Source organism: Lagopus muta, chromosome 1 (assembly GCF_023343835.1).
Source record: "Lagopus muta isolate bLagMut1 chromosome 1, bLagMut1 primary, whole genome shotgun sequence".
In the NCBI taxonomy this organism is placed as follows: Eukaryota; Metazoa; Chordata; class Aves; order Galliformes; family Phasianidae; genus Lagopus; species Lagopus muta.
In genome coordinates, this window is record NC_064433.1 from 77,692,480 (window position 1) to 77,704,870 (window position 12,391).

Below are 12,391 nucleotides of genomic sequence, written 5' to 3' on the forward strand. Positions count from 1 at the left end.
CGTGTTTTTTTTTTCCCCCACTAATATAAAACCAGCATCCTGAAAAGGGAATAGTGTTTATTATTGCTACCAAAATATTCTGCTCTAGTAGATTAAAAAAGGTGTTCAAATAGATTAGCTTTGATAGTTTGATACTCTGAAAGGTAGAATTAGGGATGCATTTTTGGTAGTGTAAGCATTTTCAACATCCTGATGCTTTCAAAAGTTTAAAAAGTTTTCTGTGATTTGTCACTTAATAACAAGGGGGCGTAGTTTTTTAACCAATCCTCATTCTACTGACAGCTCATTCACTGTGGCACTTATAGCTTGGGACTTTTGCCTAGGCTCAGCTAGAGAAAATGTGGGAAAATTGCAGTGCATTGCGGCAACTGTCCAGAATAAATTTGTCAGATTTTTCCTCACTGCGCTTCCGCCTAGCTGAAAGCAAGGTACACATAGTCATGTTTCCTTAAAGGTAATAGAAGACAATTTCCTTATTTGCAATTTCTGATTTTTCCAACCCACTCTGAATCCATGGCAGTCTGATTTCTCAAAGTGCCTCTTTCTCTTCCTCAGTGTAATTCTGTGTACATTCTGTATACCTTGATGTCAAAGCTGGCTTATGAGTTTCCCTCTCTTTCTTTTCATTCTTGCCTTCATGCCATAGCTGTCCAGCCTTGGAGTGGTAGAGACCACCTGCAGATACTTTCTATTCTAGTTCATTTTCATGAGGTGGCTCATTTTGAAACAAATGGGCAGGTAATGAACCTAGGATAGAATGACCAGAATTAGCATAGCCTGACATTCTTTAACCAGCTTTACCATCAAAAGAGATGGATCATGAAACAAGGACTACGTTCTCCACTACACCTCTCAATTTTTACTCTTCTTCCTTCACTTCCTGATAGCTTCAGCTCATGTGTTACGCACACATATGTGGCTGCAAAGTTACAGGATGCCTCAACTACTGCATATACACTCACTTTTCAGAGAAACTTACCTTTCTTAGCTTGGCAATTGGCAGAGATTACATGCAGTTCAGTATCTTTACACTACTTTTCTTTGCCTCTAAGTACTTTACTGCTTACTTACTGCACCTCTCGGTTTTCTTGAGGCCTGTGCCTGTGACCGAATAGTTGCTTTGTGTCAGGATTTAAAATTTCCCATCATGGTCACTACTTTTGAATATATTTGTGCTTGGATGCCCAGTATGAACATGATGGACTTGAAATGAAGAGCAGAAGCAATGCTTGTTTAGCCCTTAAGAAAATATAATCTCAAATGCAATGCCCAGCATCTTTAGAGGAGACTATTGGATTCATCTTGAGAGATTGTGTTCTGTGATATTTGTGACTGCTGCCTGTACTTGTTATTCAGAGACTGATGATGAACACAGAGAAGAGAGTAAAGGAAATTTAGTAAAATTGTAGATCTCATTTCTATACTAGAATGAATGAAGAATACACTGATAAAGTCACATTCATTTTTAAGACTATGTAAACTATGTATACAAGAAGAAGTAAATACTGAAACCAGTGCATGAAATAATAACTGTTATGTGATGCATATTTGTGTGTTTTGTTTATCACATTGTCGGCTCTCCATTGTAAGCTTCCTGAATTGTCCATCAACCATGCATTGCCTTTCAAATAAAGAGCTGGAACAGGGCAGCATGTCCATGGAGGATTGGAAGCAGCCAGAGGGAGGCTTCTCGCAGCCTGATTCTGCCTTTGCCACTGGCCTTACCTCATTCAGTACCACAGTTATGCAATATCTAATATTAGTTAAATAGCCTCTAATTTTTCCATCCTCTGTTTTGTTGTCTTTTTATTGCTTGCTTCTGCTCTTCATCTTTCTCATACCTTCTGAAATTGTTGAACTGATTTCCATTCACTTTATTTTCTCCTTCCTGTATATCATTTCTTCATATTCTTTCTTTTCAGCTCTCCATGGAAGATACAACCTCCATCCTCCCCAAGCTGAAACGTAACTCCAATGCTTATGGGATTGGGGCTTTGGCTAAATCATCTTTCTCTGGTGAGGTCCTTAAAACTTGGGTTTATCTTTGGCAGCTTCTCTCCACAAGCCTTTCTGCTTCTTCCCATAGCTCCCTGTTGCTTTCCCAACTGCTCTCTTCTGACTCATGCGTACTCTAGGCCTTAGAGTAGTTCCACTACCACAGTTCTAGATATATAAATCTCTTAGCTGTTGCACTTTCAAAGAGCAAATTTTGCTTCTCACCATGCACCCCAGCTCTGACATCTTCATTTGTATTCCCTCAAACTGTCTTGGGTTTAACCCCATTTTCTATTTCTTAGTTTGTTCACTTCCAGGTTTCACCACTCATGCTCAACTCTGTTCTAAATGGATTCTAGGCAAGGAAGGAAATGGCCTTTCATATTTGGGGTTTCTCTTTCCCCCCTGAGAACTAGTCCAAGAAAAGGTGGAGAAACTCTCCTGGAGAGGGAAACAGTGAAAGGTGGGATACATCCCAGCCCACCCAACCCAAGGCCTGAACCTAGTCAGGAAAGGAGAGGAGAAATCTCACTTCCAAGAGAGAAAAACAGCGTGGCAGACAGCTCTGGAACTGTGTAATAGCCCTTCCTTGTTTTCTAATGTCTGGTCCCTTAGGGATATCCCGCAGCATGAAGGACCATGTCACAAAGCCAACGGCTATGGGCCAAGGCCGTGTGGCTCACATGATTGAGTGGCAAGGTTGGGGTAAAGGTAACAGCCAGCAGCAGCAACATACGCACGAGACGGCACGCAAAGATGCTGACGCCTACTCAGACCTGAGTGATGGTGAAAAGGAGGCCCGGTTCCTTGCAGGTAGCTCTGATTTGTTTTTTTTTTTTTGCATGAGAATTGGGTTAGTTGGGATGTTCCAGAGCAGAATCCCTGATATAACGTGAAGAAACATGATAAACATACTCAGGAGAACCTCTGGGTGGTTCATATGGCAGATGGAGGTGAGAGACTGTGATTAGAATATTCCCAGTGGAATGCAAAGTGGGGAGGGCAAGAGCCAACTGTGAGTGATGGGCATTGCTGAAGTAGAACTAGGATGGAGCAGTGGGACCAGGAGATGCGGTTAAAAAGGGGATAAGGGATGAAGATGTTCACACATTTCTGCTCTCTGTCCGTGTCTCCTTTGGCACAGGAGTGATGGAGCAATTTGCTATATCAGAGGCGACTCTCATGGCCTGGTCCTCCATGGATGGTGAGGATGTGAGTGTAAACTCAAATCAGGAGAATCCAGTGGGCAACTACTCTGAGAATTATCAGGAACTAATGGAGAGCCAAGGTGAGCTCCAGCACCTCTTGCTAATCTTGAAAAACCTCTCTTTCAGTCTTGGTATTGTGTTGCTCTCTTTCCACTTGCCCTTTTTCATACTGTAGCCTCAAATTCCAGGGCTGAAATCAAAGAAAGCCATCACCTGTTTGCTATCCAAGGAATCTAACATTAACAGAGAGGCTCCAAAGCCCAGTTTCTTTGGCTTGTTGGGCACAACTGGAAAGCCACCAACTCTTGCAGTCTTTTGGGGATGTAATGAGGTTCATATGCCTGCTGCTTAGAACTGCCTTTCATCTTTGCTCTCCTCCCCAGTAAAGGATTTATCCATGTTGCCCTATACAGTACTATGTACAGACACCCAAGCTATCTGAATGAACCAGCTTGGTCTACACTGTCTAACTATGTGTTGTTTCCCTTCTTTTCCTGCAGAGCACATGGCCCAGACGCAGTATGATAGCTGGCCTCATTCCTACGTCTCACAGGGCATGTATTGCTTAGGTTCATCTGATGCCTGGGAGACCAGTGATCAGTCCCTCATTGCTTCCCCTGCAACTGGCTCCTACTTAGGCCAGAATTTTGATGAATCGCAGACAAACCTTCAGGAAAGTATTTTGATTCAGAGCAGCCTTCTCCAGCAGCAACAGCTGCAGCAACAGCTGCAGCAACAGCAGCAGGAGCAAAACTTCATCCAGAGCACGGGGCTGGTCCATGTGTGGCCTCTGCAGACTGCGCAGGGTGGGAGTGGCGCTGAATCCAGCACTTACATGGAGGACCACCTTGAGGATAATGGGAACCCACGGCTGGAGAAGGCTCCTCTCCTAAACAAGAAGCCCTCTCCAGAGGAAGATGATGTAGTATGCCGGGACCTGGAATCACTGTCTCCTCGAGAGGAGATGGAACATGCTGCGCTGAGCCGCAAAGTCTCTGATGTTACCTCTTCTGGGGTGCAGTCTTTTGATGAGGAAGAGGGAGAAACAAACAACTGATGGTTTTTGTGAAATTCTCATCACTGCTGAAAAAAGAGTGGGGTGGCAAGGAATGAAATGACAGGGATTATTCTATCCAGCTCCCCATACTTCCAAGCAGACACACTTTCAGTTTCTGACGTTTAATTATTTTTTTAAACAAGAGGAAAATCTCAAAGTGATTGACACACGAAGACCTCTTCTTTCCCTCTACAATGGACACATATTTTCAATTTTCATTGCTCTGAGCAATGCACCTGAGGTGCTTGGAGAGATCTGGATTGGTAAATCATTTCTAAATCTTTTAAATACAAAGTCTTGGCTCTGGATTCAAACTCTTCTGGTATAGGGATATGGCTGATGCAATAGGCTTGATATAGGGAGTGGCTTTGTGGCTAGAATCCATTCTGGCAGAATGGATATTGCTTTGTGGACATGATGTTTTTGATAGAATATATGAATATAGACTGTTTTAAAATGAAGATATGGCTTTACAAATATAGATTGCACTAGTATAGTGATTGTGGCTGCTACAGAGAATAAGGCTGTATTCAATACAGACTGTACTGAGATGAAGGATTCACTGTGTAACCAGATCCTCAATAGCACCTTGATATGAAATTGTAGGCTCAGTGGATACAGACTGCGCTCCATGGGCATGGGCTGTGCTGCAGTACAGATGGCCTGGCTCTGTGTGCATGGCTGTACTGTGGCATGGAGGAATGAGTGCAGATATGTATCTAACCCTGCTCTGAGATACTCACGCTTTGGTTTCTTTGTAGTCTTTAATTTATTTGTTTCTCTCTTTGACATTTCTATCTTCCCAGGAGCTGGCAGGAATGCTGTGTCCTTTTGGCATTGGGCACCGAATACCAGTAGAAAGGACTTTGTCAGCTACTGAGTCAGTCACCAAGAGCTGACTCTTGTGGGGGGCTTGAGAACATGTCCATCTTGGTGCTGCTGCAGCATCCTTATGTCTTTTCCTTTGCCAGCAACATTGGCAGACCAAGAGAGTCTGCAGATCCAGGAATAGCATGTACAGCTATGAGATCACAGATTTCCAGTTTACGCTGGAATTTTCAGTTGTTGCTTTTTTTAAAAAAAACTTTTTATATTGCTGTTTAAGTGTTCCTAAAAAAGCAGTTAGTAGTGGTGAAGGCCTGTTCTCCCGTCGTTACTTACTATAAATACTGCACCTTTCCCATTTCTGCCACTCCTTCTGCAGTGCCAAACACAGACGGAGGAAAGGGGCTAGAGACAAAGTTTCTTCCTATTTCTTTCTTCTCCTTGCTTATATATATTTTTTTCTTTTGTTTTCCTACCTTCAGACAATGTAAATAACAGTCAAAGCTTGGTCTGTTTCTTTTGCCCCATCTCTGCTCTTTTTTTAGGAGTGGAGAAAGCTGATTTTACAAGTTTTTTCTACTTTTTTGGGTTCTGTTTTTTTTTCTTTCTTTTTTATGTTAAAAAAATTACAGTTTGTTGACTAGTGGGAATTTGGTCTCTCACAGTTCCTCACTATGTTTCTATGGACCTCCTTTTGAAGGGAAAGGACTTTGTAAGGTAACTAAAAAACTGTCTTCCCTTATGCTTTCACCAGGAAACAAATGGGAACAGAAATAAAAGAAAAAAAATTGTACAAGGCTATTGATTTTGCTAGAGGGCTGACCAGAACAGTGGAAATTACACATGTTGAGTTTTAATTGCAATATCTCTAGGAATGAAGCATCGGCAAAGCATGGGTTTAGATGGGATACTAGATCTGATGAGCTAGAGGGAGGAATTTGCCTGGACGCTGCCATACTGTGCTAGGGGCATCACTTCCTACTTTCTCTGATTCATACCTACTCTGTTCAGTTCATCAAGTGTTTGTCTATTCTTTGCCTCTTCTTCAGGCTTGTATTTTTGGATTACAGGAGAATGATACGTGCTCACTTCCTGATTCAGCTTTAGACTCATCAAGGATGTCTAAGGAGAGTGAAATGTGACCAAAATAGCATCATCAGACGTCAGAGTTCAGACAGCTCCTGGCAAGCAAAGTAGCCTATGTCCAGGAATTATGAAAAATACAAATGGGACTCTCAGGTAACTTTATCCCACTCAGCTTTCTCTCACATTGGCAGCTGCATGAAGAGGGAAGTCTAAGAACTCCCAGGTCTTTCCAGCCCTGACCATTTCAAGAGGATGTCTTCCCTCTCTGTTGTTCTTCTAAAGCAAAAGACCTCTGGGATTTTTAAGCAAGATTGATAATTTGGTGTAGGTAAGAGATAAAAACTTTTGTGACCCTTTTTTTTAGTCAATTTCCTTGGGCTTTCTTAAATCTGTCGTAGGAAGTAGCTCTTCTCCTGAATGATGGACTTTCAGTTTCTCTGTGCAGATGTTTACACATTCAAGTGCTAACTTCCCTTGGGCAGCAGCACTTGTTAACAGTTCTTTCAGGGTCTCTGCTAGCTCATTTTCCTGAACTGGCTTTGATCTAGTTGTGGATCAGGGCCAGGAAATCACACTAACCAGAGCAGGGGACAGTGCAAGTGCCAAGGGTACCTCAGCAGAGGACAAATGAGGAAGTGTTAATCTTTTGTTACTTCCTAAAAAAAAAAACCTTCAGGGAAACAGAATAGTCTGGGAAGTTTCTTTGTGGGAGAAGATTTGAGTGGTTTGTTGCTTTTTTCTCATATGCCTCTCCAGAACTAATACGGATGGTTCACAGTGATTCAGAGAAGCTTCAGATTATCTTTCCATGTTGTCTATGTGACTGAGACAAGTGGGTCATATTGTCTATGGTTTTTTTCTTTTTTTTTTATACTGTGGTATTTAATAAGGCATATAATCAGTGTCTAAAAGATGTACATTTTCCTCCATGCAAGGGAATGACAGGGAAATACCTACATAGGAAAAAATGTGAAAAAAACAAGAATTGGACTTATGGAAAATTCTGTGGATTTCGATAGCGAGGGAAAACCTATCTGGAGTTTTCTAGACTCTGTTGAATAGGATATACGATGTATAATTTCATAACCTGATCTCTAGAAATGTACAGATAGACTCATTCTTTGTGCAGTCTAATGAGTTTGAGGAGTACTCTGTGAAAACTTTAAAGCTTACGACACTCTATAAAGTTTTTTCATAAAGGTCATGACTGTCTGTGAATGAAATTCCAGCCTATTTCTGAAAGATGAAAAAGGCTATTTTTCACAACCTCTCCACAATCCAGATGATAAATGTATCTGCTTCTCTAATTGAAAGGAACTTGACTGGAGATAGCAGGCCACCCATAATCACTTGCTACTTGAGTAAGCATCCAGAGCTGAACTGGAAAGGTGATTTGAATACAAGTGAAAGGTTTGTATAACCTGGCCTTTTCTTATGTAATAGGCTTGCTGCTTGTGTGTATCCTCTATCAGAGAGAGTTACCTGGAACCTAAAGCACATTTTCCAAAAAAGCCATCGTTATATAGTTACCTATTGAAGCATATGGAAGGCACAGGTGCTCTGTGAGCAAAATTTGGCTTCCAGTTCTTTATCCTGGTGAGGGTGGATGAATTGTACAGTGTCCAGCCAAGTACTCAGAGTGCAAATTGAACAGCGAGGCTGAAAATAGTAAGGAAATGTAAGCTGAGTATACCTGATCTATCGTCAGGGTTGCTTATTTTTGATCAATTATACTCCTTTATTTAAACCCAGAAAATGGAATGGGGGAGAAATAAGAACATCAGATTGGCAAAATCTTGGCAGATTTGTTATATTAAGATTTGGAACAAGTGCTGGAACCAGCAGCTTTGGGCTGCCCTAATAATGCATGAAAAGTGACTACCTCAGAACATTGGAGATGAGCATGTTTCATCTCTAAGGCATAGTTTCTGGCTCGCTTACATGTTGAGGGGGATGTAGGGAATTACTAAGTGGTACATGAATATTCTATGCTAAAGCCTTGATCAAAGAAAGTGGCTAGGAAAGCGAGGCACCTTAGAACTACTAAATCATTGGTTTGGGCCTCTACCTTCCTAGCAGCTGTTAATCTTCCCTTTATGACCACTGATGTAATTTGATGAATGTCAGATTATTGCTTAATTGTTCCCCTTGCTTCTTTTCAGTGATGGCATCAGAAATGACATAATGCTAGTGCTCCTGTTCCTGTTGTCTTATGACTCAGAGGGAGGGCAGATCTTATTTACTTTACCTAAGATACAATGGAGTGCCCCTGTTTAGGCAGCTCTGGACTGCACCCATCCAATTCAGTCATATGAGATCTACAGACCCTGCTGTGTTTCACAGGATGAGTTCCTTCCATTCAGGGCCCTGGGATTACAGTGACTCAACAATTTTGCTTGTTTGGTCCAAACCTTAAAGACAAGAACCATGCAAGAGAAGCTTACATAATTTTTTCTTTATAGACACATTTTAAGCACTCTTCACAAGCTTTTTGAGTTTTCTTCAACCCCATTACCTCACACTCTGGGATGGAGAAGTCAATCTGCTTCTTCAGTTTCTGTGCTTCTAAGTCAGCAACTTCTGGGAAACCGCTGACAAGTCACCCACTTCCCTTTTTTCTCTTACCCCTTTAAGACTTTAAATCATCTTTCATGGTAAGGTTGAAGCAGAGAACAGAATTTAACCGTAACTTTAAGATGATAAAACGGTGAGATGCTGTGAAGGAAGCAGCCCTCTGCCCTGATTGTACTCACCTCCCACAGCCCTTGTGCAGATACTGATAGACAGCTGACCCCACAACAAACCTTTATACTCTACTGCAAAAGGGAAGAGGGAACAGCTGTGAGCAGATGGAGAATGAGCATTATTCTCAGCATCTGGCATTTATATCAGGTTAGGTAAACTGTGAAAGTCCATTTTGAAATTGTATCTCCATGACAAGTCTAAGCTGCCAAAGGAAGCTGTCATGCTTCCTGCCTTTCCTCTCCAACAACTGTATGCTTCTGCTGCCTAAGAAGCATGAGTATTAACATTCATTTGGCTGCTCAGGAACTGGCACCAATGAAAATGAACTCAGTTCCCTATTACAAAAAGAGTTTCAGCAATTTTTATTGTTTCACTTGGTGAAACATTTTTTTCTGGATGGAATATCCCTTGTTTGTTGTTCAGGCAACTCTATAAACAAATCACCATTTCCCTTAAACTAATTGTTTGACTTTTTTTTTTCTTTTTCTTTTTTTTTTTTTCCTCCAAAAGAAGAACAAGAAAGGAAATAGAAATGAAACCCATTCCAGTACCGAGATTATCAGCAACACCAGCTTAAAACTAGAAAAATATAAGTAACAGATTCATTGTGAATTTGGTTCCACTACCCTGTAGTAATCTGACAGGGAAAGATTGCTATGCCATGGCTCAGGGAAAGGAAAAAATAAACAGGGAACGTGTTAGTAAAGTAGTGCCTATTAGAACTAAACGTATGTGTAGCACAGCCTACAGTCATTAAAGCACAGTCTCAAATATGAATGCAGGCTGCAAAGTCAACATCAGGTGCCTCTTCTGTATGACAGTTGTTTAGCAGACTAAATAGTAGTGAATGCGCAGGAACAGAAGAGTAGAACTTGACATCTGTGTCAGAGCAATGTCTTTCTTCATCTCAGAATGCATCTAGAAGCCTGAGCAAGAATTAACTGGGGTGGGAAAGAGGACAGATAGTTATTATGTTAAGAAATGGACACAGGAGACCTGCATTACAACATAAGGGTCTATTTACTTTTTTCCCCAAAATAGGGAAAAAAAGTGGTATCTTCTCTTTGGTAATCAAGAGAAGCTCTATAAATGTCTGTTGTTGGTCCATAAGATGGACCAAGAGAAAAAGGTGGTGGATTGGTTTTTGTTTTGCTTTGTTTTGTTTTTTTTTTGTCAGTGCAAATACACAATGCTGGAATTGGAAAAAATTAGTCCAGGACTCTGAGAAAGAGTATGTTTACTAAAACTGTGGAGACTTGGTTCTTAAAGTTATGAAAACTTGTTCAAGTAAGAAGTCTCTCAGTGCAGATGTCAAAGAACTTATGTACTGATGAGTGGTAGCTGCTGTCTTCTAGGAACAGAGGAGTTGCAGCGTTATGTAAAAAGAATGTTATCTGTTTTTATTGGGGATGTTTTGCATGTGCTGGTCTTGTTTCTGCTTTTCCCTAAGGGAGCAAATGTCCGTGCTAGTCAGACAAAAACATCTAAAATGGATTTTCTCCATGTTGGAAACAAGAATATGTGAATGAAGATTTACTTGTAATGAGATAAAATCATCTAGTACATATTTACTAGTTTGCTGGATTCATTTTCATTAGGCATGGAACTCCAGTGATATGTTGGAGGTTAAAAGGTTAGGAACCCTTTTCTAAAGCTCTGCTGAGCTTCCATGGGGCAAATGCAGGTGGGCTTCACTTCTTTTTGGATATTGCATGTGAGCAATGTAGCAAGCCAAAAGCTCTTTTGCAGGCATATATTCTTGTTTGGCTTCATTTTCTCTTCTCTGGTTTGTGGATATTGTGGATTATTGGAGGTCTCTGAGAATCCCTAGACAACATGGTAGGAACTCAGAAGTAATTTCGCAGGGAACATAATTTATCTCTTTTCATATATAGGAGGGTCCAGACTGAGGATCTGGGAGATGCAAGGGTGGTTGATGGGACTCGGGTGTCACGGGGAATGCATTCCTGGAGCATGTTTAAAAGTAAGTAAAGGTTTGGGGCTCCAGTTATTGTATTCTTAGTTTCTGAAACTGCTTTATCACAAGCATATGGGACAATGGAAGTTGCAGCAAAGCAATTTTAAGACCAGTCTGTACACATTTTCTGTAGGGGAAGGCTGCATGGTGATTATTTGTATTCTTTCAAATTAGTGTTTACAGAGATGCATTAATGTTTGGTGGGAAAGTATGGAATGAATGGAAGTAAAACGAAAAGAGGAAGAGGTCCACTGTTGTAAGCTTTCATCCCTACCTAGCCCTTAACGGTGATTTATTTGCCTTTGGTCTTCCAGCTCCAAAACATGTTTGCCTGAAAAGTTTTGTTGAATATACTTCGCATGTTTTGATAATGTGACTTATGAGATAACACTTCTACGAAGATATATATATATATAAATACACACATATACAAATACATACATACACATACATACATGTACACACACTACATATAGACTTAGGAAACTGTATGGCATTATACACCTCCATGCCTGTATGTGGCAGCAACCACATAGGGGAGGTAGCTCAAAATAGCATGTACAGTCCTTTATGGAGTTGTTATTAAACAGAATGTGGTCTTGCCATCCTGGCTGGTGGAAGTGTTTTATTTCTGTGGGACAGGGGAGTTGCGTCTGAGGAAGGATGATCTCAGGAAAGGGGGTGGGTCTCAATTAGGCTGTCTGATGGAAAACCTTGGAAAGAGTCCACATGGCTTGAAGAAACTCCTTAGAGTAGACCATCATATACTGTTTCTCACTGAGAATATAAGAACATCGCATGTTCTGCTACACAGGGTTAAAATCTCATGTGTGTCTGTGGTTACCTTGAAACAAATTCTTGGCCATTGTGACAAATACGATGATACAATCACATTGACAGGATCTTCTACTTTAGCAGAGTGAGTTTTCCTGTTACACTGTAAGGGCATTTCTCACATGAGATGTGTAAGTCTTATCCTGGTATTAGTGATATGACACACCTACTGCAGTTGGACAGAAGTTTCACAGCAGTGGGGTAGGATGGGGCATAAGGAGGTGTCTGATTCTGGGGTGGCACAGGCACTGATCATGAATAGCAACACTGTGGTTTCATATTTTACTTTTAAATTGGCACTTTTCAGACTGCTGTCTGATAGCAGGTTGGGGGAATTGGTTAATCCAGAGAGAAAGGAGCATTTCTGAAATGCCAGTATTCTTGTATTGTCTGCCTCTTCTTAAAGGGTTTTGAGACGTTAGGCCAAATCCAGTAGCACTTTGTGGTTTGTATGAGAATTCTATGTTCTAAACATGAAAGATACTTATTTCAACATGAAGATATTTACTTGTGTTTCTTCCATTGATTCTCTCAGGGTCTAAGCAGTGTCACTTGCCCCGTTTAAGGCATACTCTATTTTGTAATAAGGAATTTTTAGGTGATCTTTGCTTTCTGTCTTCTGTTTAAAATTAATTTCCTCCCATTTTACGTACCTTTACCTAC

The 12,391-nt window shown here is 40.9% G+C and overlaps 1 protein-coding gene across 5 annotated transcripts in view; it reads left to right on the forward strand.

Annotated features, from left to right (window-relative positions):
- FAM131B (family with sequence similarity 131 member B) overlaps positions 1 to 11,497 on the forward strand; it is a 51,729-nt gene extending 40,232 nt beyond the window's left edge. For 3 of the 5 annotated variants that reach the window (XM_048968763.1, XM_048968728.1, XM_048968745.1), the window contains 4 exons: positions 1,923 to 2,012; positions 2,598 to 2,808; positions 3,140 to 3,283; positions 3,704 to 11,497. In XM_048968763.1, the coding sequence (XP_048824720.1) occupies positions 1,923 to 2,012; positions 2,598 to 2,808; positions 3,140 to 3,283; positions 3,704 to 4,260 (1,002 nt within the window). In that variant the 3' untranslated portion in view covers positions 4,261 to 11,497. Of the gene's footprint in view, positions 1 to 1,922; positions 2,017 to 2,597; positions 2,809 to 3,139; positions 3,284 to 3,703 lie in introns of all 5 variants that reach the window. The other 2 variants (XM_048968737.1, XM_048968754.1) reach the window with 1 other exon arrangement.
- Positions 11,498 to 12,391: the final 894 nt, after the last annotated feature.